At 39.0% G+C, this 27,241-nt stretch overlaps 1 protein-coding gene across 7 annotated transcripts in view; it reads left to right on the forward strand.

Moving 5' to 3' along the window:
• The window catches only part of tdrd1 (tudor domain containing 1), a 148,560-nt gene that overhangs the window by 89,000 nt on the left and 32,319 nt on the right, over positions 1–27,241 (forward strand). For all 7 annotated transcript variants that reach the window (XM_013131971.3, XM_013131973.3, XM_013131972.3 and 4 more), the window contains 5 exons: positions 3,756–4,019; positions 24,629–24,763; positions 25,090–25,197; positions 25,390–25,560; positions 25,686–26,111. In XM_013131971.3, the coding sequence (XP_012987425.2) occupies positions 3,756–4,019; positions 24,629–24,763; positions 25,090–25,197; positions 25,390–25,560; positions 25,686–26,111 (1,104 nt within the window). The remainder of the gene's footprint in view (positions 1–3,755; positions 4,020–24,628; positions 24,764–25,089; positions 25,198–25,389; positions 25,561–25,685; positions 26,112–27,241) is intronic.

Consider the following 27,241-nt stretch of genomic DNA (forward strand, 5'->3'; position numbering starts at 1 on the left):
GTTTTAAAACAACGGACACGGAACAAAAAACTAAATATACAAGTAATGCAAGCAGTCTGTTGTTGCATAAGTGGGAAACGAGTAACCTCTATAGACACTTAAAAGGCTACCATTTGGTGGAATAGGGCAATAGTATGAAGAAGCTCCGAACTCCCAATATCCACCAATTCCAGGCCTAAAAATACATCAAATTTGCAGCTAAGCTCACTGGTTGCATAATTTAAATAAATGCAAAAGATGGTGGGACATGACGAATTCAATGACTGTACACATCGCAATGGACATGGTCCCTGTTCTGACAGTAGAGGAGGAATTTAAAAGCATGGAATATTGGTGAACATTATGCTGCCGGCAATATCATCCAACATGACCAGTTTGGCGGTGGATCAATGATAGTCTGGGGAGGCATATGCTTGGAGGGTTGCTGAGACCTTTAATTTTTTTATTTATCCTTTATTTTACCAGGGGATGTCCCATTGAGATAATCAAATCTATTTTACAAGGGAGCCCTGGGGCAACAATTACACAAATTACACAGAATCACAGAAACAGTCACAACAACAAAATTGATTTACAAAACATATGAAATTATTAAAAATAACATAAAGGGGTTATTTAAAACATGCGCATTGTTCAGATTTGGATTGCTTAAGTAATTGTTTAAAATGTTCAAGTGGGATAAACACAGAAAGCTTCAAAACTTTTTGGAGCAAATTCCAACACCAAGGAGCAACATAACTAAAAGCAGTCTTACCAAATTCAGTTGTTACACGTGGGATATTTAGAGTCAGAATGTTATTGGAGCGGAGATTGTAAATGGAATGTTTCCTGGTTAACAAACTAATAAGATAGCTGGGTAAAATACCATTGATAGCTTTATAAATAAAAATGTGCCATTGGAACCATCTACGCAGAACTAAAGAGCTAAAACCAGTCGCCTCATAAAGATGACAGTGATGAGTGTGTGTCTTGGCATTAGTAATAAACCGTAATGCACCATGGTAGACTGTGTCAAGTGCATGCAGCATGGTAGAGGCAGCATGCATATAAATAACATCCCCATAGTCCAAGACTGGTAAAAAAGTGGCACTGATCAATTTCTTCTTAGCTTGAAGAGTAAAACAGGATTTATTTCTAAAATAAAAGCAGAGCTTTACTCTCAGCTTTCTCAATAATTTATCAATATGAACTTTGAAGGTTAGCTTTTCCTCAGTCCACAGACCAAGATATTTATAAGATGAAACATTTTCAACACACTTCCCATCCAGTGTGGAAATGGCTAGGGCGGTTGATACGGGTACTATGCGAGACTTTGTGAACTGCATCACCTTTGCTTTACCAGCATTTAATACCAGTCTAAGTTCAATGAAGGCGGCCTGTAATAAATGAAAAGACTGCTGTAGTGATTGATAAGCTTGAGCTAGGGTGGGTGCAGAACAATATAGTACTGTGTCGTCTGCATAGAGGTGTATTTTGCCATTATCTGCTACAGAGGCGATAGTGTTTATGTAAATAGTAAACCGGACCGGACCAAGAATAGACCCTTGAGGGACACCTTGCCGGACCCCCAGTGGGGCAGAACTATGCCCATCGACAACTACAGTTTGTGTTCTGTTGGCGAGATAGTTTCTGAACCAATCAACTGCCTTAGTCCCCAAGCCAATGTCCCGGAGCCTCTTGAGCAGGATACAGTGATCAACTGTGTCAAAGGCTTTTGACAAGTCAATGAACAGGGCAGCACAGCTCATCTTATGGTCGAGGTCAATGATGATGTCATCAAGCACCTTAGTAGCTGCTGTAATGGTACTATGCTTGGCCCTAAAGCCTGACTGTTCTGGGCAAAGTATGTCATGATTTTGTAGGAAGCCTTTAAGTTGGGTATTTACTAAAGACTCTAGGACCTTTGCAAGTACAGACAATTTAGAGATTGGGCGGTAATTATCGAGAATGGAGGGGTCCCCCCCTTTCAGCAGGGGCAGCACGTGGGCCAATGATAGTCTGGGGAGGCATATGCTTGGAGGCTTGCTGCGACCTCCACATGCTAGCCAACAGTACCTTGACTGCTGTTAGGTACCAGGATAAAATCCTCAGACCTATTGTCAGACCTTACACTGGTGCACTGGGCCCTGGGTTCCTCCTGGTGCGGGACAATGCCCGGCCTCATGGCCGGAGTGTGTAGGCAGTTCCTGGTTGACGAAGGCATTGATGACACTGACTGTCCTCCACGTTCCCCCGACTTGAATCCAATTGAGAACCTCTGGGATGTTATGTATCTGTGCTGCCTATGACACCAAGTTGCCCCACAGGCTGTTTGGGAATTCACAGATGCCCTGATCTCCAGGTCTGAGAAGAGATCCCCCAGAAATCCATCCTCATCTCATCTGAAGCTTTTCCAGATGTTAGGGGTGCATACAGGCATGATATGAGTTGCCGTGATGAAATTCATACAAGTTGGAACAGCCTGTGATTAAAAAATGTTACTTAGATTTTTGGTTTGAGTCCAGCCTTCAATCTCTTTCCCTTGAACGTTATGTAATTTTGTCCTCAACAAATTACACAATGTACAGTAAAGATTTAGATTTTTAATATATTTGTTTCATCGAGGCCTGATGTGTGATTTAAGTGTTCCCTTAATTTTTTTGAGTGGTGTACCTTCGCGGGACATCCTTGCCCAATAAGTACACAATGTCGTGATAGAGTGAAAAGGGAGATTCAAAACATGAAACACATTGACAGCTCAATGGACCTCTGGTCAAGCCGAACATCCTAGCCTTAAATTAGCCCTGGGAGCTGAAGAGCAGATGCTTGCAGAAAGCTTTCTAAAGTTATGGGAACTAAAAGGAGAACAACTTGTTAAACAACTGACAACGCATCAAACATTGTAAAACCCATGGAGTGAAGCAGCTCCCGTTCTGTATTTTGGTCACGGTCTTTATCTGGCAATCGCAAGATTAAATAGTTGCCAAAATATTTTCACAGATATGCAGCTACTGTTATACAGTATCATGAAATGTGTTATTTATTAAATAGTAATTCATTTATCTAGCTAGCATTGATGTCCATTTGTTTCTGTCCACTGCTGTGTCCATCACATGAATTGCAATACATTTATTTTACTGTAAATATTGTCTGTTGATAATCAATTAAATCACAATTACTGTAATTAAACTTTATACCCGATAATGGAAAATGTTTAAATCTAGTCTCATCTCATATTTGTATACTATACCTTATATTCATAATAGAGTGGTTTACTTTTTGGTTCTCTTCTATTTTCTGCCATTTGAATTTCTAAGAAAAAAACCTGAGTTTATAGTAAATTGTTTTGTTGTATTGCTGTCTGCAAGTGTAGTCCGGGCCTTTTATGACATGGAAAATGGAAAAAGCTATTAAAAGTGCACTTATCTTCACTAATCTTGCCTGTGATTGATTGTAGTGACATTGATTAGTTCAAAATAAAAACAGATGTTCTGTTCATTGGATTGCTCAGTAGTGCAATTTGCAGCAAAGTATCCACTTTGGACGCAAAGGGGCTTTCAAAAGATCTACAAGAGCTTCAGGCTTTTATGGCAATGACAATGTGGGCATGCGACCACAGTATCACAAGCAGGTATTATGATCACATGGGAAGGTGGCATGAAAAAAAGGGCAACGTTAAGTAGACAGATGTTGTATATTATGGTTCCCCTACCCCTAGGGTGTAAGTATCACGTGCGCTCTTTCACACACACTCTTTCTTAACCCCCCACCTTTAGGAGTCCGTCCCACAGCTGAGGACTGGTCAGAGGAGATTGTGATGATGCTGAAACGTATGGTGTGTAACCGATTCCTACGAGTGGAGATCCTAGGCCAGAGGGAAGGTATGGCACTTGTGGCTTTGATCGACGAGTCTAGTGACCCCCAGGGCAACGTGGCTGAGCTTCTGGTTGCTGCCGGTTATGCCTTGTCTGCCAACAGCCCAGACAAGGACAATGCAACAAAGGGGCAGACGGAAGGAGCTTCAACAGAATTTGCTCACGGTTGGTACAATAGTGAGTTGAATAGTGGGCTTGGTGGGTACAGATGTCGCTCATCTAATTACACCAGTTTCTTACCTCTGTAAGATCAGGTAGATTGCGTCAATTGGTGATTGCATTATTCCAAAGCATAGCTGAGCTAGAACGCTAAAAATACTGTTATTTCTCAAATCGTTTTCTGAAGATAGTTGCACACAATGTTTACAATGTTCCTAACATTACAGCTCCGAACATAATAGGTTTAATTTAAAAGCGATTTGTTTCCAGTTGCCTCTTCATCACTGCTATAATTGTGTTTTTATAAAGAAACACTAATAGCCTACACAGAAATAAATACTATTTGTCTAATCACTTGAATTATTTGAAGAAATAATATAATATAAAACACAGCTATTAGCTGAGAGCATGATTTTGAAGTAGTGTGGTAGAAGAACGCATCATATGACAGTTCGCTAACTGACTTTAAAACCAGCAGTAGGCTATACTGTATACACTCTTAATTGGTCAGACTACCTTTCAATTTCTCTTCCTGTGTTTTTTTCGTTCTAAAGTGTTTAATAAAGCTTGTGAATGAGAGTTCAGTTGTTGGAGAAGCAAAATGATTATATCCATATTATGACTGCCTTTTCCTCTGTTGACTTGTAAAATGAGAAATATGATGTATTTTCTGCTTCAACACCTAAACAATTTTTTGCTAAAAATGATTTTAAAATACAACAAAATACAGGATTTACACTGGTCTAGAACCGCCAGGCCTTCCACACCCCCAGTATCCGTGTGGTTTAGCTTCATTAGCATTCAATAGCCTAAAAGACCTGTATTTCAGGTCTTATGATAGGAATACAAAAAAATCTATAACTTCAAAGAACACTCACTATAGCATTTATCTGTTTATTAGACTCTAAAAATTAAATTAAAATACACCATGCACAAATTCAGAATAAACCCAATAGTGTTTTAATTTTTAATTTATTTTGATGATGTTCACAGGAGGTGATAAGGGGTGCTATCTTTATGCATGGCGGTGCTGACATGCTTTAATGAGTGCTGACGCAAGCTGCTCAGCTTGCATAACACTCAATGCCACAACTGTTGTTACTTCTATAGGAGGAGAAAAAACAAGATTTCAGGTTCCCAAACATCTAGGCCTAATACTCAAGGCCTCATCAAACAAATTAACACCATTGACAGAAAATGTGGATAAACGGCTTAACCAATTTTACGAGCTTGCGAATTAATGTTTATCTCAGGAATTATGCAATACATCATGAGGAGTTTATTTAATCTTTAGGTCTAATTGGCTAGTCAATTTATTTGAATAAAGGTCTGATAGTCATAAATTACTGCCTTTCATTTTTGCTACTGTTTTTCCTGTCCTATTATGTTGTTTAATCATTACACTGGAATGATTAAACAACATATTAGGATATAGTACAGACTGTACATGAAGTAGACATTTTCAACAATAATGGCCTGTAAAATGATTTATAATGAAATAATAATAATAAAATAGTAAATATACTTGAATTAAGTTAAACCAAAAAAGTCTTATCACCATGCACCCAAAAGTAAACAAAATATATATTATTTCAATGCGCTACATTGCAAATAAGGTGCTTTCAAATAATTAGCACTCAGCATTTAACAAACTAATACAATGCACAAACACTGAAAGGCTAAAGAACTATAACGCAATTATATAGCCAGTTCTTTTCCAAGTTGTTTTATTAATCGAAGACATCGATATTGCGTCTGTGTTTGTGATTCACAGCGAATGCATTTATTTTCTGGGTATCCAAGGGTTTTGTTCTTTTGGAGTTGATGGCCATCAAGGAAGTTGCGGTTTTGCGCTTCTCCCATACTGTTCCTTAGGTATGTTTTCAAGCGCTTGATTCCATCAGAGTTCACTGAATCATGAGTGCCGATTATTTTTATTCACCATTGTGGGAAACCCGACTTGGGTTGACCTGAGAATTTAGTGACTGTGCAAACTACTTAGGTGGGAGCAAAAATTTTGAAAAGCAAACACAGTCTTCCATAAAAAATTATGCAATGTTGTTTTTGTATTAAAATAGAGAATAATTTACAAAAATGATTTACGACATGCTGCTGCCATATTTTTCATCATTACACCTATTCATCCTCATTTTTTGAATAATTCCAATTCACCCTAAGCTCTGATCTTTTATCTGGGAGTATTGCCCATTCATCCATTGATGTCATTCAGTGACGTGATCAGCGCCTGGGTACAGATTATCACCTGCCCCTTTAGTGTGTGCCCTACAGATTGGTAATAATACAGTGTAAAAACAAAAACAGGTAAATAGCCTCTAAAGGATTTCAGTTTGTGACTTTCAAAGTTTGTCTATTTGTATAGACCAAGAGATGTCGCTAGGCTTAATTAACATTAATTAGCCCCCTTTAAATACATCAATATATCAGTCAGTATATTTTGTGATTTCTTTTTTTTGGCAACCATTCCATTGCATCTTAAACTCCTTAAAAATCGACATAAAATGTATAGAATCGTGTTCATTTAGCAGCATGTTCATGCTTTGAACGTAACTCGCTCATCTGAAACGTGCTGTCTTCTGTCAATGGTAGCTAATGTCTCCTTACTATCCGCCACACCCATTATCAGCTGTTTCTATTGCAATACATCATGAGGAGTCCCTCAAGGTCAAAATGTAAATAAGTTGGAAAGCAATGGTACGTTTTGCTATTAAACCCTTTCAGCCAGCCCACCTCCATTTTGTATAGAAATGTATAGAGGTTAAAATTTAGCAATTTGTGAAATTCGACTTGCGCAACAGACCAGATGTCATGTAATTTCAAAGTGATCAGTTATTTTATAGTTTTTTTTTACAGAAGGAAAGAAAGCTAGCTACAACTCTCTAGTAGACACTTCCGAAAAAACTATGATCTGTAATTTGTAATACAAATAAATAGCAATTGTACTATAATAAAAAAAAATTGTAAGGTGGCAAATAATTGGGGATGGTGGCTGATAATAAGGGGTCATATAATTTAGCTATGTCACTAACAAACTACCTGAAAATATGTATTTTCCCTGAAATTTGAAAAATGATCATTAATGACAAGCTCACTAACAATTTCATGTCACTAATAATCATCATATACATTGACTTGACCAAATGATTAGTCTTTACATTGTTTTTCAAAATTGCTGTTGGATATGTCAAAAATAGGGGGTTCTATTAGATTAGTTAGCCAAGATGTGTTTTTGAAATTAAATTGGTTCACACTAACAAAAACACAGATCTGACTACTGTATTTACCATATTTTTTTTATTATGATAGAAGCACACACATCTTAAGCGCATCTCAAAGTAGACCAAAAATACTGGCCAAAAATGCTGTTCCCAGGCAGGCGCAAATCTCTCTTAATGGGCGATACCCACAGATAAAGGATTATGCTCCTTGTGGTTGAATGCAAATAAACAATGAGAACGAAGTGTAATGTTGATGACATAGTTGATCAATGTTGATCACATGCAGCGGGACAAACTGTTTTACCTCTAAACTTAGTATAGCAATCTTATTAGTGAAATTCCTTTTTTATTAGAAGAGAAATTAAATATGATACATTCTGTCCGAATAAGCCTATATTGAACCATTATTTTATTGAACCATGAAGATGATCCAGCTTCCTATATAATCCATCAAAAGTATCACGGTAATTAATTATCAGTGAAACAAAATAAAAATAAAAAATCAATCGATTGTATCGATACTAGGAAATAACCCATTGGATTTAAGCACGTCAGACTTTATATGAATGTTTTTCTTAGCACTTTTAAACGTTACTTGATAAACGTTACTCGATTCAGTCTGCCTATACGTGACGTCATCACCCCGCGCCAGCAGCAGCGCAAAGACAACAAAATATAGCATGGCAGATGGCAGAGGAGAAACCGACGAGCGAGAAATTATCAAGCCACCATTGCGGTCCAGTGTGTGGAAAGTGTTGGTTGCACTTCATTCTTGATATTAATACTGTATTTGTATTATTTCTATGTTGATAAACAACAGCAAAAGTAGGAGGTAAACCTACTGTTAATTCAACCTGAAGAAATGTTGGTTGCATTTTATTTTTGATATTAATATAGTAGTATGTTGAAAAACAAAAGCAGAAGTAGCAGGTTAACCTACTGTTGAAATGTTGGTTGCACTTACTGTACATATTGAAAATGTATTGAATATTGAAAATGAGAGCAGAACATTTTAACTTCCTGTTAATTCAACCTAAAGTGTTGGTTGCACTTTATTCAAATAAAATGTGAATGCATTTGCCATTAATTGTTGTTTACTTGTTTGTTTATATCCATAATTAATTGATACCTGATTCCCTTACAAGAAACAACAGTAATCTAGGAAACTTCACCTGCACTGTCCAGTATCCAGGTATTTATTTCAGTCACACTGGTTGAATTTTTGGCTAAAAAGTTACTCAATCGATTTCAAGTCACTGAATCGTTTCGGATCGTATCGTTCTAAATGAACCAATATCGGCCTTGAATCGTATCGTCAACCATGAATCGTGATACGAATCAAATCGTTGTTAAAATGAATCGTTACACCCCTACTTACAACAGGCTCTTTGTTTCACCCAGCTCTCTTAACACTAATTAGCCGACTTTAGTCCGTTGTAAATCAACAAATGACATGTTCTGTTCAAACACCATTTTGTTAGAAACTTTATGAAAAGACTATTATTTATCTCTGAAAATATTCATCAAACAATGATGGGTTGAACGTGTAGCCTACTGTAATGCCTGTTTAACAAACGAAACATCCTTCATGTAAATGCGCTACAGTATGTTATATACTTGAACTGTTTTCGTTTGGGTCTACTGTGGCGTATTGTACTTCATCAAAGTCATTTTGTGGGGGAAAACATTGTATTAGGCTACTTTAATTTAAGACTTCAAAATTATGATTCAGTAATGTCAGAGGTTGCGTGACAGTTGGGAGTTCATAGAATCAAACACAGCGACAAAGCAAACCATTGATTGGGTTAGTGATCGACCGATATTGATTTTTTTTATAACCGATACCGATTATTTGCATGTTTATGTACCCGATAACCGATATGCAGAACCGATATTTATTTACTGTTATACTTCTGTTTTTGACAATTATTACAACACAAATGAGCTGAACAAACCATTTTATTTATAACAATAACTCACTCCTTGCATACAAAAAAAAACTTTATATTTATACACAAATAAATAGAGGGGTCTGAGTCCAAAAAAATAAAAGTGCACTGCTACTAAGTGTCTTTGTTTTAAAATAAAAGCTTTGTTGAGGTAAAAAAAAATAATAAAACAGGTAAAAAAATAGCACAAAAATGAAGTGTAACTTAATACTCCCAGTTAAGCAGAACTAGGTTGTAGTGTAGAAAACAGAGTCTTTCAGCATTCTGCCCTGTAAGCCTGCTTCGTTTGTTTTCATAAATGGCTCCCACTTCACTGAAGACTCGTTCACTGGGCACCGAAGACGGTGGGGGGCAAAGGAACTTTCTTGACAGACGAGCAAGAATGGGGAACCTTTTCTCATTTTGTTTCCACCATTCAAGTGGCTTGCCCATCCTCCTATCAATCACTGATTCTGAAAGGTACTGCTGAAGCTCTCTTTCAAGGCTAGACCCACCAACTTCAGAACTAGTAGCACCAAGCAGAGTATCATACATCTCATCAATCAGTTTCTTCTGGGTTTCTTCTGTACGGGGCCTTTTTGAAACTGTGCTGGAATCATCTGACTGTGTTCCTTCACCTTGTGCGTTGTTGTCTTGCTCTAAGGTTGCTGTCTCCTCCTCAAGCCAAACTTTTGCATTCAACAGTGTGGTGTCCGATGAAAAGGCATGTGCCTTGTACCTTGGATCCATAAGACAGGCAAGGACTGCACATTTCACCTCCTCCACTTTTGCAAACCGTCGGATGAGACTCTCCAGCATCTCCTGTCTCATTGTTTTAATCCCATGAGAGGAGGGACCTTGACTGCTAAGCAACATCTTCAGAACTTTGACAGATGGAATGATGCATGATGCTGAACTCTCATAGTGGCTCATCGCAAGAGTGACCTCTTCCACTGGAGAAAGGGTCTCAATAAGATTGCTGACAATACTCCACTGATCAGCACTCAGGCTAGTGAACCCACTATGCTCACTGGCATATATGTTCAGAGCTCTTCTCTGCTCTTGCATCCTGGCCAGCATGTGCAGGGTGGAATTCCATCGGGTCGGGACAGCCTGAATGATGTCATGTGCAGGTAGCCCAAGATCCTGCTGGATCACTGCTAAACGCTGTTTAGCTAGTACTGAATGATTAAAATGTGTAGCACAGCTTTTCAGCACTGACAGGATATTTTGGACAGCTCTTTGTGAGTTGAGGCCGTCATTGACAACTAGCTGTAATATGTGGGCACTGCAGCTCATGTCAGGCAGTTCAGCAATTCTCATACCTTTAACAATGTTAGCACCACTGTCCCTGAGAACAAGAACCACTCTATCTTTGTCAATGTCCCATTCTTCCAGCATGCCCAAAAACATCTCGCTAATGTACTCTCCATTGTGTGATCCCATCATTGCTTTTGTGTTTAGAATTACTTGTCTGCGAATCCACTGATCATCAATGAAATGGCATGTCAAGCTCATTAGGGATTCAGTTGTACCGGACCAGCAGTCTGTAGTAAAAGCCAAGTTATAACCTGCGTTATCAGGCTTAAGCAGTGCTTTAACCTTCTCAACGATACTGTTGTGAATACTGGGGAACATCTCTGTGCGATAGAACTTCTCACTCTTCAGAGTATATCTTGGTTCTGCAGTTGCCATGACTCTCTGGAAGCCTTTATTTTGAACCATGGTGAAAGGCTGATTGTCTGTAGCTATCATTTCTGTAATCATCCTGTCCAGTGGTTTTGAGCGGACATCAGTAGTCTTCCACTTTGTCTGCTTTTCAAACATCATAGGAAGAGATGCTTGAATGTGGCTGGATGTCTTTGCCTCTTCAGCATCTCTTTTTTTCTTTGCCTCTTCAAAGAGCGTTGAGTGATGTATCTTTAAGTGGTTCCACATGTTGGAGGTATTTTTTGTTGTTGTAGATTTTGACCCCATGCTTACGTTCATTTGGCATTCTTTGCAAACTGCTACTCCTGCCATTGGCTGAGTGAAGTAAGTTAGATTTTTCCTCCTTTCAGTCAAAGTGCTGAAAGTTAGCAGTTTTTCATGTTAAATTAAATCTTCAAGTTACAATAAAAAATATATTACATTATATAATTTATATCTAAATTATACATATGATGTATAAGCATTATCAGCAACAATGTTAACAATAGGCAAAATAAATGTTAAAAGTCTAATGTTTTAAAATGGAGAAAAATGACAGGGGAGTTATATCACCTTTGCAGAAATGTATTTTTTTTTAAACAGTTTTAGAAGGTTTATATGCCATTTAATAGGTTTAAGAGTGAGGAATAATTCACTGGGTAATTTTAATTTAATTCATTGAATAATATTAGCTGGAATATATAACATTGTCAGGAAAGTAACAAACAAAACAGCATACATGATTGCATTTTCTCAACCTACTCAACCGCGATCGCGTGTTGAGATAATAAATAATTTCCACAGAGCTGCATTTATTTAGATTTGTATTAACTAAATAATGGTTATGTAGTAAATCAAATGATTATATAATTTAGGGGGTTTACGAGATAATCTTGTCAAAAATGTCATGCAGTGGCCGTGCTTGAGGCTTCCTAATCATCAACCCATTCAAGTGCTGAGCAATATGAACAAACTTTTTTTTCCGAGACTATATATAAAGTTAAACAGCACTTGTCAGTTGGCATTTTATGATCCACATTCAATCTGACGTTATATCATGAAATGCCAACTGACAAAGTGCTGTTTGACTATAAATTGATCAACCGCGATCGCGCATGGAGATAATAAATAATTAATTTCCACAAAGCGGTAGGCTATATTTATATGTGTATTAGCGAAATAATTATGTAGTAAATGATAATATAATCTAGGGTGTTTAAACAAGATAATCTTGTCAAAAGTTTAATTCAGTGGCCGTGCTTAAGCCTCCTGATCATCCGTTAGTTGCTATGCAATGTGAACAAACTTTTTCTTCTAGACTAATGGTGAGCAAATTCAACAGATAGAGAATTAAATTCAGCGCTTTTACTTTCAACATGCACTCATTCATGTCTGTTTTATTTAATTCATGTAAAGTTACGTCTTTATTGGGGCAGGACATGACAAATTACACTACATCGTCTCAATTGTTTAGAAACAAGCTGCATAAATTAACTATATCAGGAATTTGTCTCAGATCTCATTTGTGCATGTCTTATTATGTTAAATAAAGTTGATTAATTAAAGCAAACCAAGTAGAACATATACTTTACCTGTGCACTGAGTTGTTGTTGACTGATCACCTCAGACGCCCGGCTGCAATGGCGGAAATCTCGAAACGGCCACAAGATGGCGCCGTTAATCGGCGAAACCGATATTACAAAACCGATTCCCGAATATGGAAAAATGCTTAAATATCGGGAAAGATATCGGTAAACAGATACATCAGTCGATCACTAAATAGGATTAGAGTAGACAATATTCCGTCAATTTAAATGTTTTATTATGGCCATATAAAAACAGACACAGGCTTCATATAAAAGCCATAAACACTTCAGTAACAGCAGATTCAGGCGGGTGTCTGTTCTCACATTCTTATTTTTTATTTTATGTTTTTGTCCATGCCATATGGCACCGTAACGTGCCACAGTGTAATGTGGCATGCCCCGACACGGACCGCCGCCTTGGAGCTGGAATTATATGAGCAACATCTGTATGAATGGGAAGATGTATATAAAGCACAGAGACGTGAATGGGGCTAGACCAAAGGCACCATACGGACAAGCCTGTACAGTGGGGAGAACAAGTATTTGATACACTGCCGATTTTGCAGGTTTTCCCACATACAAAGCATGTCTGTAATTTTTATCATAGGTACTATTCAACTGTGAGTGACGGAATCTAAAAAAAAATCAAGAAAATCACATTGTATGATTTTAAAGTAATTAGTTTGCATTTTATTGCATGACGTAAGTATTTGATACATCAGAAAAGCAGAACTTAATATTTGGTACAGAAACCTTTGTTTGCAATTACAGAGATCATACGTTTCCTGTAGTTCTTGACCAGATTTGCACATACTGCAGCATTGATTTTCTATTGAGTTCAGGTCTGGAGACTGGCTAGGCCACTCCAGGACCTTGAGATGCTTCTTACGGAGCCAATTCTTAGTTGCCCTGGCTGTGTGTTTCGGGTCGTTGTCATGCTGGAAGACCCAGCCACGACCCATCTTCAATGCTCTTACTGTGGGAAGGAAGTTGTTGGCCAAGATCTCGCGATACATGGCCCCATCCATCCTCCCCTCAATACGGTGCAGTCATCCTGTCCCCTTGGCAGAAAAACATCCCCAAAGGATGATGTTTCCACCTCCATGCTTCACGGTTGGGATGGTGTTCTGGGGCTTGTACTCATCCTTCCTTCTTCCTCCAAACACGGCAAGTGGAGTTTAGACCAAAAAGATCTATTTTTGTCTCATCAGACCACATGGCTTTCTCCCATTCCTCCTCTGGATCATCCAGATGGTCATTGGCAAACTTCAGACGGCCTGGACATGCGGGGACCTTGCATGCGCTGCAGGATTTTAATCCATGGCCGCATAGTGTGTTACTAATGGTTTTCTTTGAGACTGTGGTCCCAGCTCTCTTCAGGTCATTGACCAGGTCCTGCCGTGTAGTTCTGGGCTGATCCCTAACCTTCCTCATGATCATTGATGCCCCACGAGGTGAGATCTTGTATGGAGCCCCAGACCGAGGGAGATTGACCGTCATCTTGAACTTCTTCCATTTTCTAATAATTGCGCCAACAGTTGTTGCCTTCTCACCAAGCTGCTTGCCTATTGTCCTGTAGCCCATCCCAGCCTTGTGTAGGTCTACAGTTTTATCCCTGATGTCCTTATACAGCTATCTGGTCTTGGCCATTGTGGAGAGGTTGGAGTCTGTTTGATTGAGTGTGTGGACAGGTGTCTTTTATACAGGTAACAAGTTCAAACAGGTGCAGTTAATGCAGGTAATGAGTGGAGAACAGAAGGGCTTCTTAAAGAAAAACTAACGGGTCTGTGGAAGCCGGAATTCTTACTGGTTGGTAGGTGATCAAATACTTATGTAATGCAATACAATGCAAATTAATTATTTAAAAAACATACAATGTGATTTTCTGAATTTTTTTAGATTTTTTTGATTCCGTCTCTCACAGTTGAAGTGTACCTATGATATAAATGACAGACCTCTACATGCTTTGTAAATAGGAAAACTTGCAAAATCAGCAGTGTATCAAATACTTGATCTCCCCACTGTATATAAAATATTCTGCTGATATGTACAGTTGTGCTCAAAAGTTAGCATACCCTTGGCGAATTGGTAATATATGTACCATTTATAAAGAAAACATGAGTGAGCAGCAAAACACAAGTCTTATTTCTTAAGAGATTCATGTTCAACTGTAGGTCATAACAGAATGGTACAATCATAAAACAAAAGATGGCAACAAAGAAAATTATTTACTGATCCCTGTTCAAAATTCCGTGTACCTCTGGTTCTTAATACTGTGTATTGCCCTCTTTAGCATCAGTGACAGCATCTTTTGTAATAGTTGTCTATGAGGCCCTGAATTCTTGCAGGTGGTATAGCTGCCCATTCGTCTTGGCAAAATGCCTCCAGGTCATACACAGTCTTTGGTCGTCTTGCATGAAGTGCACGTTTGAGAGGGCTTGATGATATTATGGTCAGACAGTGATGGCCACTCCAGGACCTTCACCTTTTTCAGCTGTAACCATTGGAGGGTGAACTTGGCCTTGTGCTTAGGGTCTTTGTCGTGCTGGAGTCCAAGAGCGTCCCATGCGCAGCTTTTGCAAATTGTCTGCCTGTATTTTCTAACATGCTGCATTCACCTTCCCATCCATTTTCACAAGATTCCCTGTGCCTTTAGATCTCACACACGCTCAGAACATCAGTGAACCACCACAATGCTTCACAGATGGTATTCTGTTCACTTATAGGCTTTGTTGACACCTCTCCAAACATTGCGCTAGTGGTTGTGATCATAAGGCTCTATTTTGGTCTCGTCACTCCAAATTACAGTGTGCCAGAAGCTGTGAGGCGTGTCAAGGTGTTTTCGGGCATAGTGTAACCAGGTTTTTTGTGGCATTGGTGCAGTTAAGGCTTCTTTCTGGCAACTCAACCATGCAGCTCATTTTTGTGAAAGTATCGTCGTATTGTGCTCCTTGAACCAACCACACTGTCTTTTTCCAGAGCAGTCTGTATTTCTCCTGTATTTATCTTGATACCAAGCCAAGGTCCATGTGGTTTCTCTTTGTATCCAGAACAATTCTTCTGGCAGTTTTTGGCTGATGTCTTTCTTGGTCTACCTGGCCTTGGCTTGGTATCAAGAGATCCCAAAATGTTCCACTTCTTAATAAGTCATTGAACAGTACTGACTGGCATTAGCAAAGCTTTGGATATCTTTTTATATAATTTTCCATCTTTATAAAGTTCCATTACCTTGTTACGCAGTTATTTTGACATTTCTTTTCTTCTCCTGGCGGCTCAGTATCTAGACTGCTCAGTGCATCTACGTGTGAGATAACAAACTCATTGACTATTTATACAAAGACACCAATAGCAATTTTCAAAAGCCACAGGTGTGGGAAATTCCCCTCTAATTGCCATTTTCCCTTGTGTGTCTGTAACAAGGCTAAACATTCAAGGGTATGTAAACCTTTGATCAGGGTCATTTGGTTGATTGCTGTTATTATGATTTAAAAAGGAGCCAAACAATTGTCCTTAAAACAATGAACAATGTCTTCCAGGGTATGCAAACTTATGAGCACAACTGTGCATTTGGAACATTGCCTGTGTTAATTCTCTTGTCAACACATGTATTTTAACTGTAATCAATGCCGTAATATATGAAATGGTAAAATGCATATATTTTTTTACTGCGAAAGATCCGTTATGAATCGGGTGCCTTAAAGGAGGATATTTCAAAACAGACTTTTGTTTGCACTGCTAGATTGTCAGTTAGGAGTGAGTTGTCATTGACCTTAGTGAGCCTCAATGAGGTTAGGAGGGGGATATTGCACTGCTATGTTTCAATAGAATTAATTGGTTTTCAGTGTATTGTGGAGTTCTTAACCTGTGATTGGTTTGCAAGGATTCACTTTTCTGCTGGAGATTTCTTATCGATTATCAGAGAAGAATGCAAACTTATATACTGAAAATACCCATTTTTTCCATCAGCCTATTATCAGTCTCTCCCCAGAGGGAGTGTGAGAATAAATGACTTAGAACTTGAATGTGCTTCACTGTCAGCCAAGAAAGTCTCCTCATGTTTGAGGTCTTTGGATCATGAAATGTTTATCCCAGCTGAACTTTGTCCATGCCCAAAATATCTTTCTGATTTGTTGTATTATCAATATCCAATCTGACCCGGATCCAAAATCAGCCATATCCAGTTTGAAATATGCCAGAGATGAGGGATAATCCGATTTGATCAGATTTGGCTGTCAGATAGGAATGTGTCCGAAAGACAAAAAGGCTGCATTACATCTGCTAAATAGTTTTAACCTGTCTGGCATATGCACATGCACTTTATACTATAGCTTTGCCAGTATAGTTCTTCTAATCTACTGTTTAGTATTTTCTTAAAGACATCCCTCCTTTAAAATGTGGAGTGAAGAGAGTATGTATTATAAATGCATCTCTCTCCTGCTAATTTGTGTGCTTTTATTTATTTGTTGATTAGGATATAGCTTGGGCACAAATTACCTACATGTATAGGGCTACAAAGACGTGTGTGGGGTATCTGATAGTAGGCTTGTAATTGAAATGAACTTCCCTCAAGAGTTACGGTGCTTCTGTAAGTATTGTTTTATCACCTCACACATATAATGACAACACTGTTTAGGGCTATTCATTGCAATGGAAAATGCTTTCCAATTCCTTTACAACAGTACTAGCCTAACTACTACACTTGGCCGCCTACAGAGAAGGCTTTTGATCACATCTCCACTGTCTGTGTGTGCAAATACCTGTCTATTCCATTTCCACTGAAAATGCCCAGTTGAAATAAAGTTGAGCTCCAACGTGTGATAATCCTAGAAGACATGCAGAAGAGATGCCTGCAAACAAACTGCAAATTGTAGAATATATGGGAATAATAGTCTCTAATAATCTCTTTAAATTCTCATATTTTGTTTATATTGTTATTGTTAACACTTTCCTACTATTGAAAGTGATGAGAAGACAAAGAAAACAATTTGTGCAGGCTATTTGTGTAATCTGCACAATACAGTGGGGCAAAAAAGTATTTAGTCAGCCACCAATTGTGCAACTTCTCCCACTAAAAAAGATGAGAGATGCCTGTAATTTTCACCATAGGTACACTTCAACTATGAGAGACAAATTTTAATGAATTTATTGGTAAATGATGGTGGAAAATAAGTATTTGGTGAATAACAAAAGCTCTCAATTCTTTATTATATTCCCTTTGTTGGCAATGACAGAGGTCAAATGTTTTCTGTAAGTCTTCACAAGGTTTTCACACACTGTTGCTGTTTTTTTGGCCCATTCCTCCATGCAGATCTCCTCTAGAGCAGTGATGTTTTGGGGCTGTCGCTTGGCAACAAGGACTTTCAACTCCCTCCAAAGATTTTCTATGGGGTTGAGATCTGGTGACTGGCTAGGCCACTCCAGGACCTTGAAATGCTTCTTACGAAGCCACTCCTTCGTTGCCCAGGCGGTGTGTTTGGGATCATTGTCATGCTGAAAGACCCTGCCATGTTTCATCTTCAATGCCCTTGCTGATGGAAGGAACTTTTCACTCAAAATCTCACGATACATGGCCCCATTCATTCTTCCCTTTACACGGATCAGTCGTCCTGGTCCCTTTGCACCCCCATGCTTCACAGTAAGTATGGTGTTCTTTGGATGCAACTCAGCATTCTTTCTCCTCCAAACACGACGAGTTTTTATCAAAAAGTTGTATTTTGGTTTCATCTGACCATATGACATTCTCCCAATCCTCTTCTGGACCATCCAAATGCTCTCTAGCAAACCTCAGACAGGCCTGGACATGTACTGGCTTAAGCAGGGGGACACATCTGGCACTGCAGGATTTGAGTCCCTGGCGGCGTAGTGTGTTACTGATGGTAGCCTTTGTTACATTGGTCCCAGCTCTCTGCAGGTCATTTACTAGGTCCTCCCGTGTGGTTCTGGGATTTTTGCTTGTGATCATTTTGACCCCACGGGGTGAGATCTTGCATGGAGCCCCGGATCGAGGGAGATTATCAGTGGTCTTGTATGTCTTCCATTTTTTTATAATTGCTCCCACAGTTGATATCTTCACACAAAGCTGCTTACCTATTGCCGATTCAGTCTTCCCAGCCTGGTGCAGGTCTACAATTTTGTTTCTGGTGTCCTTTGACAGCTCTTTGGTCTTGGCCATAGTGGAGTTTGGAGTGTGACTGTTTGAGGTTGTGGACAGGTGTCTTTTATACTGATGACAAGTTCAAACAGGTGACATTAATACAGGTAACGAGTGGAGGACGGAGGAGCCTCTTAAAGAAGTTGTTACAGATCTGTGAGAGCCAGAAATCTTGCTTGTTTGTAGGTGACCAAATACTTATTTTACCGAGGAATTTTCCAATGAATTCATTAAAAATCCTACAATTTGATTTTCAGGATTTTATTTTCTCATTTTGTCTCTCATAGTTGAAGTGTACCTGTGAAGAAAATTACAGGCCTCTCTCATATTTTTAAGTGGGAGAACTTGCACAATTGGTGGCTGACTAAATACTTTTTTGCCCCACTGTATAGTGAAATGGGTGGGTGTAGGAATCTGCATGGTCGGGCAATAAAACAACATACATTACTTATTCATCCTACCCCCTGTTGTGTATCTTCCTCTATCCTGTACTAAAACCCATTGATCTGCATCTACCACCGTCCTGCTGAAGATTTACCTCGTCACCTTTCCCACAGCACAACCAACATTCCTTTCCTCCTCTAAACAAGACAAAAACATACCACAAACAAACAAAAGGGCAATATAAGGCAGTAGTCAATAACTTTTATATATACGTATATTGTCATCCCCCAGGGACCAACCATAGAGGATGTCCCTGAGAATGGGTCCCACCCATGAACTGTATGAAGTTCTTTTACACCTTTATTAGTTTCTTGGACTAAATTATTACCTTTTCTGACGCATCTGAAATGTATGTACAACACTCAGATCCCACCACCTTACAGACACCGTCCTGGGAAGCCAATATTATATCTATTGCCATTCTATTTTGTAAAGCGACTGAACGGGTTTCACTCAGCTCCATCCCAATTGCCGTAATTGTGTCAGTTGTCAAATTCATGTGTTTCTCCAACACTGTGGACAAAGCCATTATCTCTTCCTGTGAGGTGTATGTGCCATATCCTGGGATCAGTACACTGAATATACGTAAGTGTTCGCTTATGGCGAGGTTTGGATTGATGTAAGGCAGCCATTTCCCCATGGTCAGCTCGCCTAATCAAAGGGACCAAGTACGCCATGTAGCATACTCCGCCTGCGTCTCTAGGAATGCAACTGTATGCTTTCCCACCACAGACTATATAGACCTGCTCCGGCAATGCTCTTAGAGCCGTGAAGTTTGCTTGAGTCGTGGTGGGACAATCACTTTGTCCTAAACTCTGTGTGGCTCCTGGAGCATCTGTAATACAGAGCGAGACATTATGCAATTCATAAACAAGTATTGGTGACCAAGTCTGGGCACAATCATACAAACTGAGCTTCTCAGTTATCACGGGATTAGAACAGTTATTTAAATTGATGGTCATTGAATCTATGTTCATGTATGTTTCCCATGGGATATAGTTATCCCTGAGTGGTCCGAGGGAATTTCGGCTGGATTTCACTAGTTGCACATTTTGGGTCCTAGATTCATTTCTGTTACAGATACAACCTATTATGATTTTCAGGATTTTTTCCCCCTCTCTCATCTTTTTAAGTGGGAGAACTTGCACAATTGGTGGTTGACTAAATACTTTTTTGCCCCACTGTATATGATGCGCACAACATAACAGAGAGCTGTTATAATGAATTATGAGGTTATGAGGGATAGACACGTCATATAGGTCTAACGTTAGCTATTTAGGAACATACAATGTGCATACAAATGCGTACACCCACAGGTCAGGACCAGTAAGAAATTAAATCTATGTTCACCCCTAATCCTCATGTGTGACTTGCAAAACCTCTTGCCAGTCATCAGGGTTCCATCAGTAACTTGTTTTGTTACTACTTGTTTTAAGTGGAGTGCACATCTCACGTTGTAGGCTACTATGCCACTACACATCCTCTACAATGTGTTGTCAATGTAGCTGAATTGCTCTGTTAGCCGGCAACCGTATACATTTACAGATTTACATGTTCTAATTATTATATGTATTAATGCAAAAAAAAAAGTTGTGCATTTAAAAGCCATTTTTAATAATATAACAAGAACAAAAGTGTTGTAATGGAGAATTGTTATTGGGCTGTCTCTTACTTCTGTCTTTGTCTCCTAGGAGTCTCCCGCCAAGCCCCACTTTAATTGGGATAAAATCTTAAATCATACTTTTGGCCAGAATAATCATGGCATGAAATTCTCATAATCTCACCCCTATTCTGGATTGACAATAACTTTGCTGGCTACATTATAGTAAGCCTAAAGGAAAACTGTTGATGGTTATATTGCAATGGAAAAATGGCACCAACAACAATATTGCTCTCTATTTACGTCACGTGGTGGTTGGCTATTGAACTATCATTGTTTTTTTAAGAAACAAACCAGCCATGGATTAATTAGGGTCATTGTTTTCATTGTGTAGCTAGTCTAAAACGTTGCTGGCCTCAAGCTTCAGTGGCTACATTACACACTGCTCAAAACATGTATTAAACAATATACAGTAAAGATTTTGATCTTTAATATGTTTCCTTTAATCGAGACCGGATGTGTGATTTAAGTACTTGTAATTTTTTAGTCTAATGCATTTGTAGAATCTTACTCCTCAGTAAAATAAGCAGAGAAAATTCAAAGAGAGCTGATACTTTCAAACACAGTTGACTGTTTTTAACGTTTTAGTTTAGTTTACGTCGTGAGGGGACATGTCATTTTAGCATCCAGGGCATTTACAAATCCTTATAGAACTGGTGTGGATGCATTAACAGTGCTATGCCAAGGTGCTATACATTTTAAATTGAAGTGGCGATGCTGCTCTCATTAGCCAATGACTCCAGAATCTTAGTTAAACAAGGAAGCCATGAATTTGGTCGATAATTGTTGCCCTTATGGAGAAGCAACGCATGCAGATTTCCATAATGTTTTAATAATTCCTAAAGAAAACATACATTTTAAAATATGGGTTACCGCACCATCATAAAAGGATTCTCCGCAATTTAGCAGACAAGGTTCCAAATTGTCTGCCCCTATATATTTCTAGATTTCTTTTAAACTCTACATTGTTTAAAGTTAATTCAGCCAGCAAATGTCCTCCATCCATATCCAGATCACGAATTGATGACTTAGCTACTGAATCAAATATATATCTTGCAGCAATAAAATGGTGATTAAAAGCATCAATTATATCATTTTTATCAGTGATCCGGGCTTGTAGGGCCCCTAAAATTGGTCAGATTCTGACTGCAGCTAGAGTCAGTGCTTCAAGAACCACCATGCACAGACGTATGCAAGACATGGGTTTCAGCTTTCGCATTCCTTGTGTCAAGCCACTCTTGAACAAGATACAGTGTCAGAAGTAAATTTTGCATTTCCTTTGGACCAGAGTCTGGAGGAAGAGAGGAAAGGCACAGAATCCACGTTGCTTGAAGTCCAGTGTAAAGTTTCCACAGTCAGTGGCGGTTTGGGGTGCCATGTCATCTGCTGGTGATGGTCCACTGTGTTTTCTGAGGTCCAAGGTCAACGCAGCCGTCTACCAGGACGTTTTAGAGCACTTCATGCTTCCTGCTGCTGACCGACTTTATGGAGATGCAAATTTCATTTTCCAACAGGACTTGGCACCTGCACACAGTGCCAAAGCTACCAGTACCTGGTTTAAGGACCATGGTATCCCTGTTCTTAATTGATCAGCAAACTCGCCTGACCTTAACCCTATAGAAAATCTATGGGGTATTGTGAAGAGGAAGATGCGATATGCCAGACCCAACAATGCAGAATAGCTGAAGGCCACTATCAGAGCAACCTGGGCTCTCATAACACCTGAGCAGTGCCACAGACTGATCGACTCCATGCCACACCGCATTGCTGCAGTAATTCATCAAATGTAAATCTAAAATGTACATCTAAATAATTATTCACAAAACAAAATATCAGACATTCTTTTGCAATCACTAATTTAAAAAACGTATTGCACCATTACTGTTTTTATTAGGAGAGAGAAAAATGACGTACACACCCTCTCCTTGCTCTGAATTTTCTTATTTTACTGGAGTGAGACTCTACAATTGTATTAGGCTAAATAATAATTTTCAAAACGAAATACCGACGATCAGCAATTATTAATTCTGCAAATTATTTTATTACCTTTATTTATCAAAGTATTGTTTGTCAAGCAACTGTGCTTTAGGCCCATACATGGCTATTCATGCGGATATCCTTTGATCATCACAAACTGCTTGATAATGTCTCTTTATTTTACCTTGTACATCATCAAAATGAAAACTAAATTCTAAGTGATGTGTAATTTTCATTTTGTACATTTGTAGGGCCTAATAAACGAATGAAAATACTATAGCCTGTGTTCTTAGAAATAATCCTTCTATGTATAATTTTTTTTTTTATTTTGTATGATAAGACCTTCAATACAAACACATTCTTGTATTTTAGTTTTTCTAATTCATTAACCATTTAAAACAAACAAATTCTGTAATTCATAACTATTCTATATAGTTTATATAGGTCCAGTAGTTGGAATTGATGCTCTGGCTGGATGGTGATGCGGAGGAGGAGAATGTGTATGCTAATTGGACTGTTTTGTATGATAATGGCGACAAATGGCGTTTGGCTCTGGCTGGTAATGTTCATCTGAAAGGCTTTGCGTGGTGACGAAGTAGGCTATTAGATCTGTGAGTTTGAACTAGCAGATTGAAAATACTGATGGAGAACAGAAACTTTCCCCTTAAGTTCTGCGACTCTCTGACTCTGTTGCTGGCAAGAGACTCATTCCAATATTGTATGGCCGTGATCTTCGGGCCCTCAGGTGGTGCTGCATTAAAAACAGACATGATTCTGTATTGGAAATCACTGCGAAGGCTCAGGAACACATCAGAAAATCATTGTATGTGAACAGTTTGTCGCTCCATCCACAAAAACAAGTTGAAACTCTACCATGCAAAGAAGAAGCCATACATAAACTAGATCCAGAACTGCCGCCACCTCTGGGCCCAAGCTCATTTAGGAAGGACTGAAGTGGAAAACTGTCCTGGATGGACTGAGGCGAAGTGGAAAACAATTCAAAATGTGAAATTATTTTTGGGAATCATGGGGGGCCGCATCCTCTGGTCTAAAGAGGAGCGGGACTGTCTGGCTTATCAGTGCAAAGTTCAAAAGCCAGCATCCTTGATGGTATTGGGGTGCATTAATGCATATGGCATGGGTGACTTGCACATCTGAGAAGGCACCATTAATGCTGAGCAATATATAAAGGTTTTGGAGAAACATATGCTGCCATCCAGACAATTAATTTTTTCGGGAAGGCTTTGCTTATTTCAGCCGCACAATGCCAAACCACGTTCTGCATGTATTACAACAGCATGTCTCTGTAGTAAGAGTCTGGGTGCTTAACTGGACTGCCTGCAGTATTGTTTCCAAAAACAATAACATTTATGTTTCAACATTTGATATGTTGTCTTTGTACTATTTTCTATTAAATACAGAGATAAATTATTAGCCCATTTCATTCTGTTTGTATTAGCATTTTGCATGTTGTATTTTTCTATCTAATTAAATATGTATCTAGTTAATATGATCTAGTTACAAAAATCTTAGGCATAATTAACATTTGCTTCGTTATCAAACTTGTGAATTTAGCCATTGCAACATTTCTATCTTATTTGGATGAGAGAGTTTCTGTAACAATTTTTCTGGACTTTAGGATTTCAGTCAGTGGAAGATGGTTATGACAATTTGCAGGAACATATGACATTGTGTTTTGCAGTCTAGCCAAGACAGCTCCCTCCTGCCCTCGGCAATGTTTTTTCATAACCCTGGTAATTGCATTTACCGCCTTAATATTTCCGGATGCTATGATGGTAAAAAAAATGTATACTGCCTGACCCTAGTGCCCGTTTAGTCTACATTTGGTATTTTGCTTTTTATTTTTCTCAAAACAAGAGTTTAGTTTTGGTTATATTAGAGTATCTGGACTTATCCATTCTATTACTTTTCTTTGTTCCCTAGTGGTCAAGCCTTCTTTGGGAACAGAGCTGCTGTGGACATGTGCTGAGCTTCCCACAAATGGCCAGATGATGTCACTGGTGGTCAGTGTGATTGAGCATCCTGGAGAGTTCTACTGCTACAAATGTAACCAGGAAGGTAAATGCATCTTCATTGCATTCTTAACCTCACAATATAGAAATATTAGCCTTTTAGTATAAATATCTACCACAAGGATAAGATAAACATCTTTAGCATAAGTGTATAATGTCACTAAAAGGTGGACATTAAAGTGATAGTCACCATCTCAGTTTATTTCTGATGATGGTTGTTTATGTAATAAGGTATTGAGGTAATTTTTTGTTTTATTTCTACACAATAAATGCAACAAACTGATAAGATGGCCCACAAATAATACTCGCTGTTGTGTACCTGTGTTCGCTGTAATTTGCTTTGCCTCATCAGCAGTATGTTTATCTTATTAGATCTGCAGGTTCTAGTAGATCTGGGTGATGAACTGAGGCATCACTGTGAGACAGACATGACCCCTTGCATTCCCAGTGTGGGAGAGCCCTGCTGCGCCCTGTTCTCTGGTAAAACACTACCACTACTGGTGCTACACCTACTTCTCGCATTCCTTCTACTAGTACTTCTCAAAACAACTACTAGATTTTACTAGATTTATTATACTTTAAAAACAGTTTATCGTACTACCAACTTTATTGTCCTTTTACACTATACTCACATTTAATTAATCCTTTTTGGGTGTTGTATCTCCGCCACAGGTGATGGGGCATGGTACCGTGGTGTGGTGCAGAGTGTGCATCCTGATGGTAATGCCCGTGTGTATTTTGTGGACTATGGCAACACCAATGAGGTAGAACAAGCTAATCTCAGAGCGATCACACCCAGGCTCCTCGAACACCACTTCCTGGCCATCCGCTGCTGGCTCTCAGGTGTGTGTGTGTGTGTGTGTTTGTTTGTTTATTTGATGGATTTTTAGGTTAATGTTTACAAAATCAAAATAGTTTTTAAACATGCTCAATTGAATGTCAAACTGTGGAAACCTCATCCATTTTAGGTGTTGAGCCTCTGGGCCCCCAGTGGGGCACTGAGTCTATAAGCCGCTTCCAGGCCCTCTGTGTTGGCCAGCAGCTCCTTGGCCGTGTCCTATCCATCACAGAAAGAGGTTATGGACTTGAACTGGAAAGCGGTGGTCAGGATGTGGCAGTCACACTGCTTTCAGAGCAGCTAGCTAAAGCTACCGGGCAGAGTCCAGCCCAGGCTAAACCTGCTCCCACTGTCCGAAAAACACTCCAGCAACAGCCCATTCAGAATTCCACTCAAAGAGGCATCACAACCTGCATGGAAGAACCTGATGCCAAAGCCACCGGTCAAAATGGGCCACCCTCTGAGAAGCAAGTTAAAACAAATGTGAGAGAGGCTAGTGCTGGACAGTCAGCAATATTGGTCATGCCTTCTGGGTCAGATGTAGTTGCATCATCTGGTAAGTTTGATTTAATGTATCAGGTTAAGACTAATGCTGAATCTCAAATCGCATACTACAGGGTATCGCGGCTCCTAGATAAATAAAATAAGTTCTTAAATTGACCATAAATTTGCTGTTGGTATTAAATTAGCAGGTTGTGCATTTAAGGCTGATGGGGAAAATTGTCACGCACAGTGGCACGGCATGTAAAATGTGTAATTAGTTTGTATTTGTTTGATTTACTTAGACAACAAGAGACTATGACATTAATATACGTTTTACATTTCATTAGCTAGTTACAGACGTTGGCATCTCGATGCTTGTCATCTTTTTCTTATCAGTTGTTGCCAGGTAGGGATCAGCCAAGATGGGGAAAGGCAAAAAAAAAACGATGGGGAGGAGCAAGTTTAATGATAAATGGTTGGAGGAAGATACGTTTTGGAAACGAGTACGAGGCAAGGTGGACCTACACCGTGAAATTAACAGAGCAGCAAACCTACACCACACATCTTGTGGAGAGTTTGGGGTGGTGCTACGAAACAATGGTGGGGGGGGGTGTTGAGCGGCTAACGTAGGAGCTACACTCCAGTCAGGGTCCAAATTAACAGCTTGGAGGAAATGACACATGTTTGTATTACATTGAAATCCACCTGCAACTTCAGTGAGAAAATATGTGTGCATTTTTGAAGGGATACGGTACTAAGGAGCGAAGTTTGCGGCCTGGTGGCCAATCGGGTCTTAATAAACGAATTCTTAAGAATTGTCTGGTTGCTACTAGCTAGTGCTGTAGTAAGATAATCATTTCTGCACTGACATTGAAGCAGTAATGATATTTGAAGCAAGAGAAATCTCCCAGACTGAAGACTGTACATTTTCTATAAGCTGCGTTGTCTATAAGTTTAAAGTTGTAATGGTCATGCTCCCGTCTGCATTTTAGTTTTGTGAATAATTAGACAGGTACATAGATAATAGGTTCATATTTTGGTAAATAGCATAATTCTTCACCTCTGAGTTAGAGGCCACAAATGGAAACTACGTTAGCAAGGTGACCACAAAACTTAAACATTTCACTGACAACAGGTCTTAATAAACGAATTCTTAAGAATTGTCTGGTTGCTACTAGCTAGTGCTGTAGTAAGATAATCATT

Source organism: Esox lucius, chromosome 5 (genome assembly GCF_011004845.1).
Source record: "Esox lucius isolate fEsoLuc1 chromosome 5, fEsoLuc1.pri, whole genome shotgun sequence".
In the NCBI taxonomy this organism is placed as follows: Eukaryota; Metazoa; Chordata; class Actinopteri; order Esociformes; family Esocidae; genus Esox; species Esox lucius.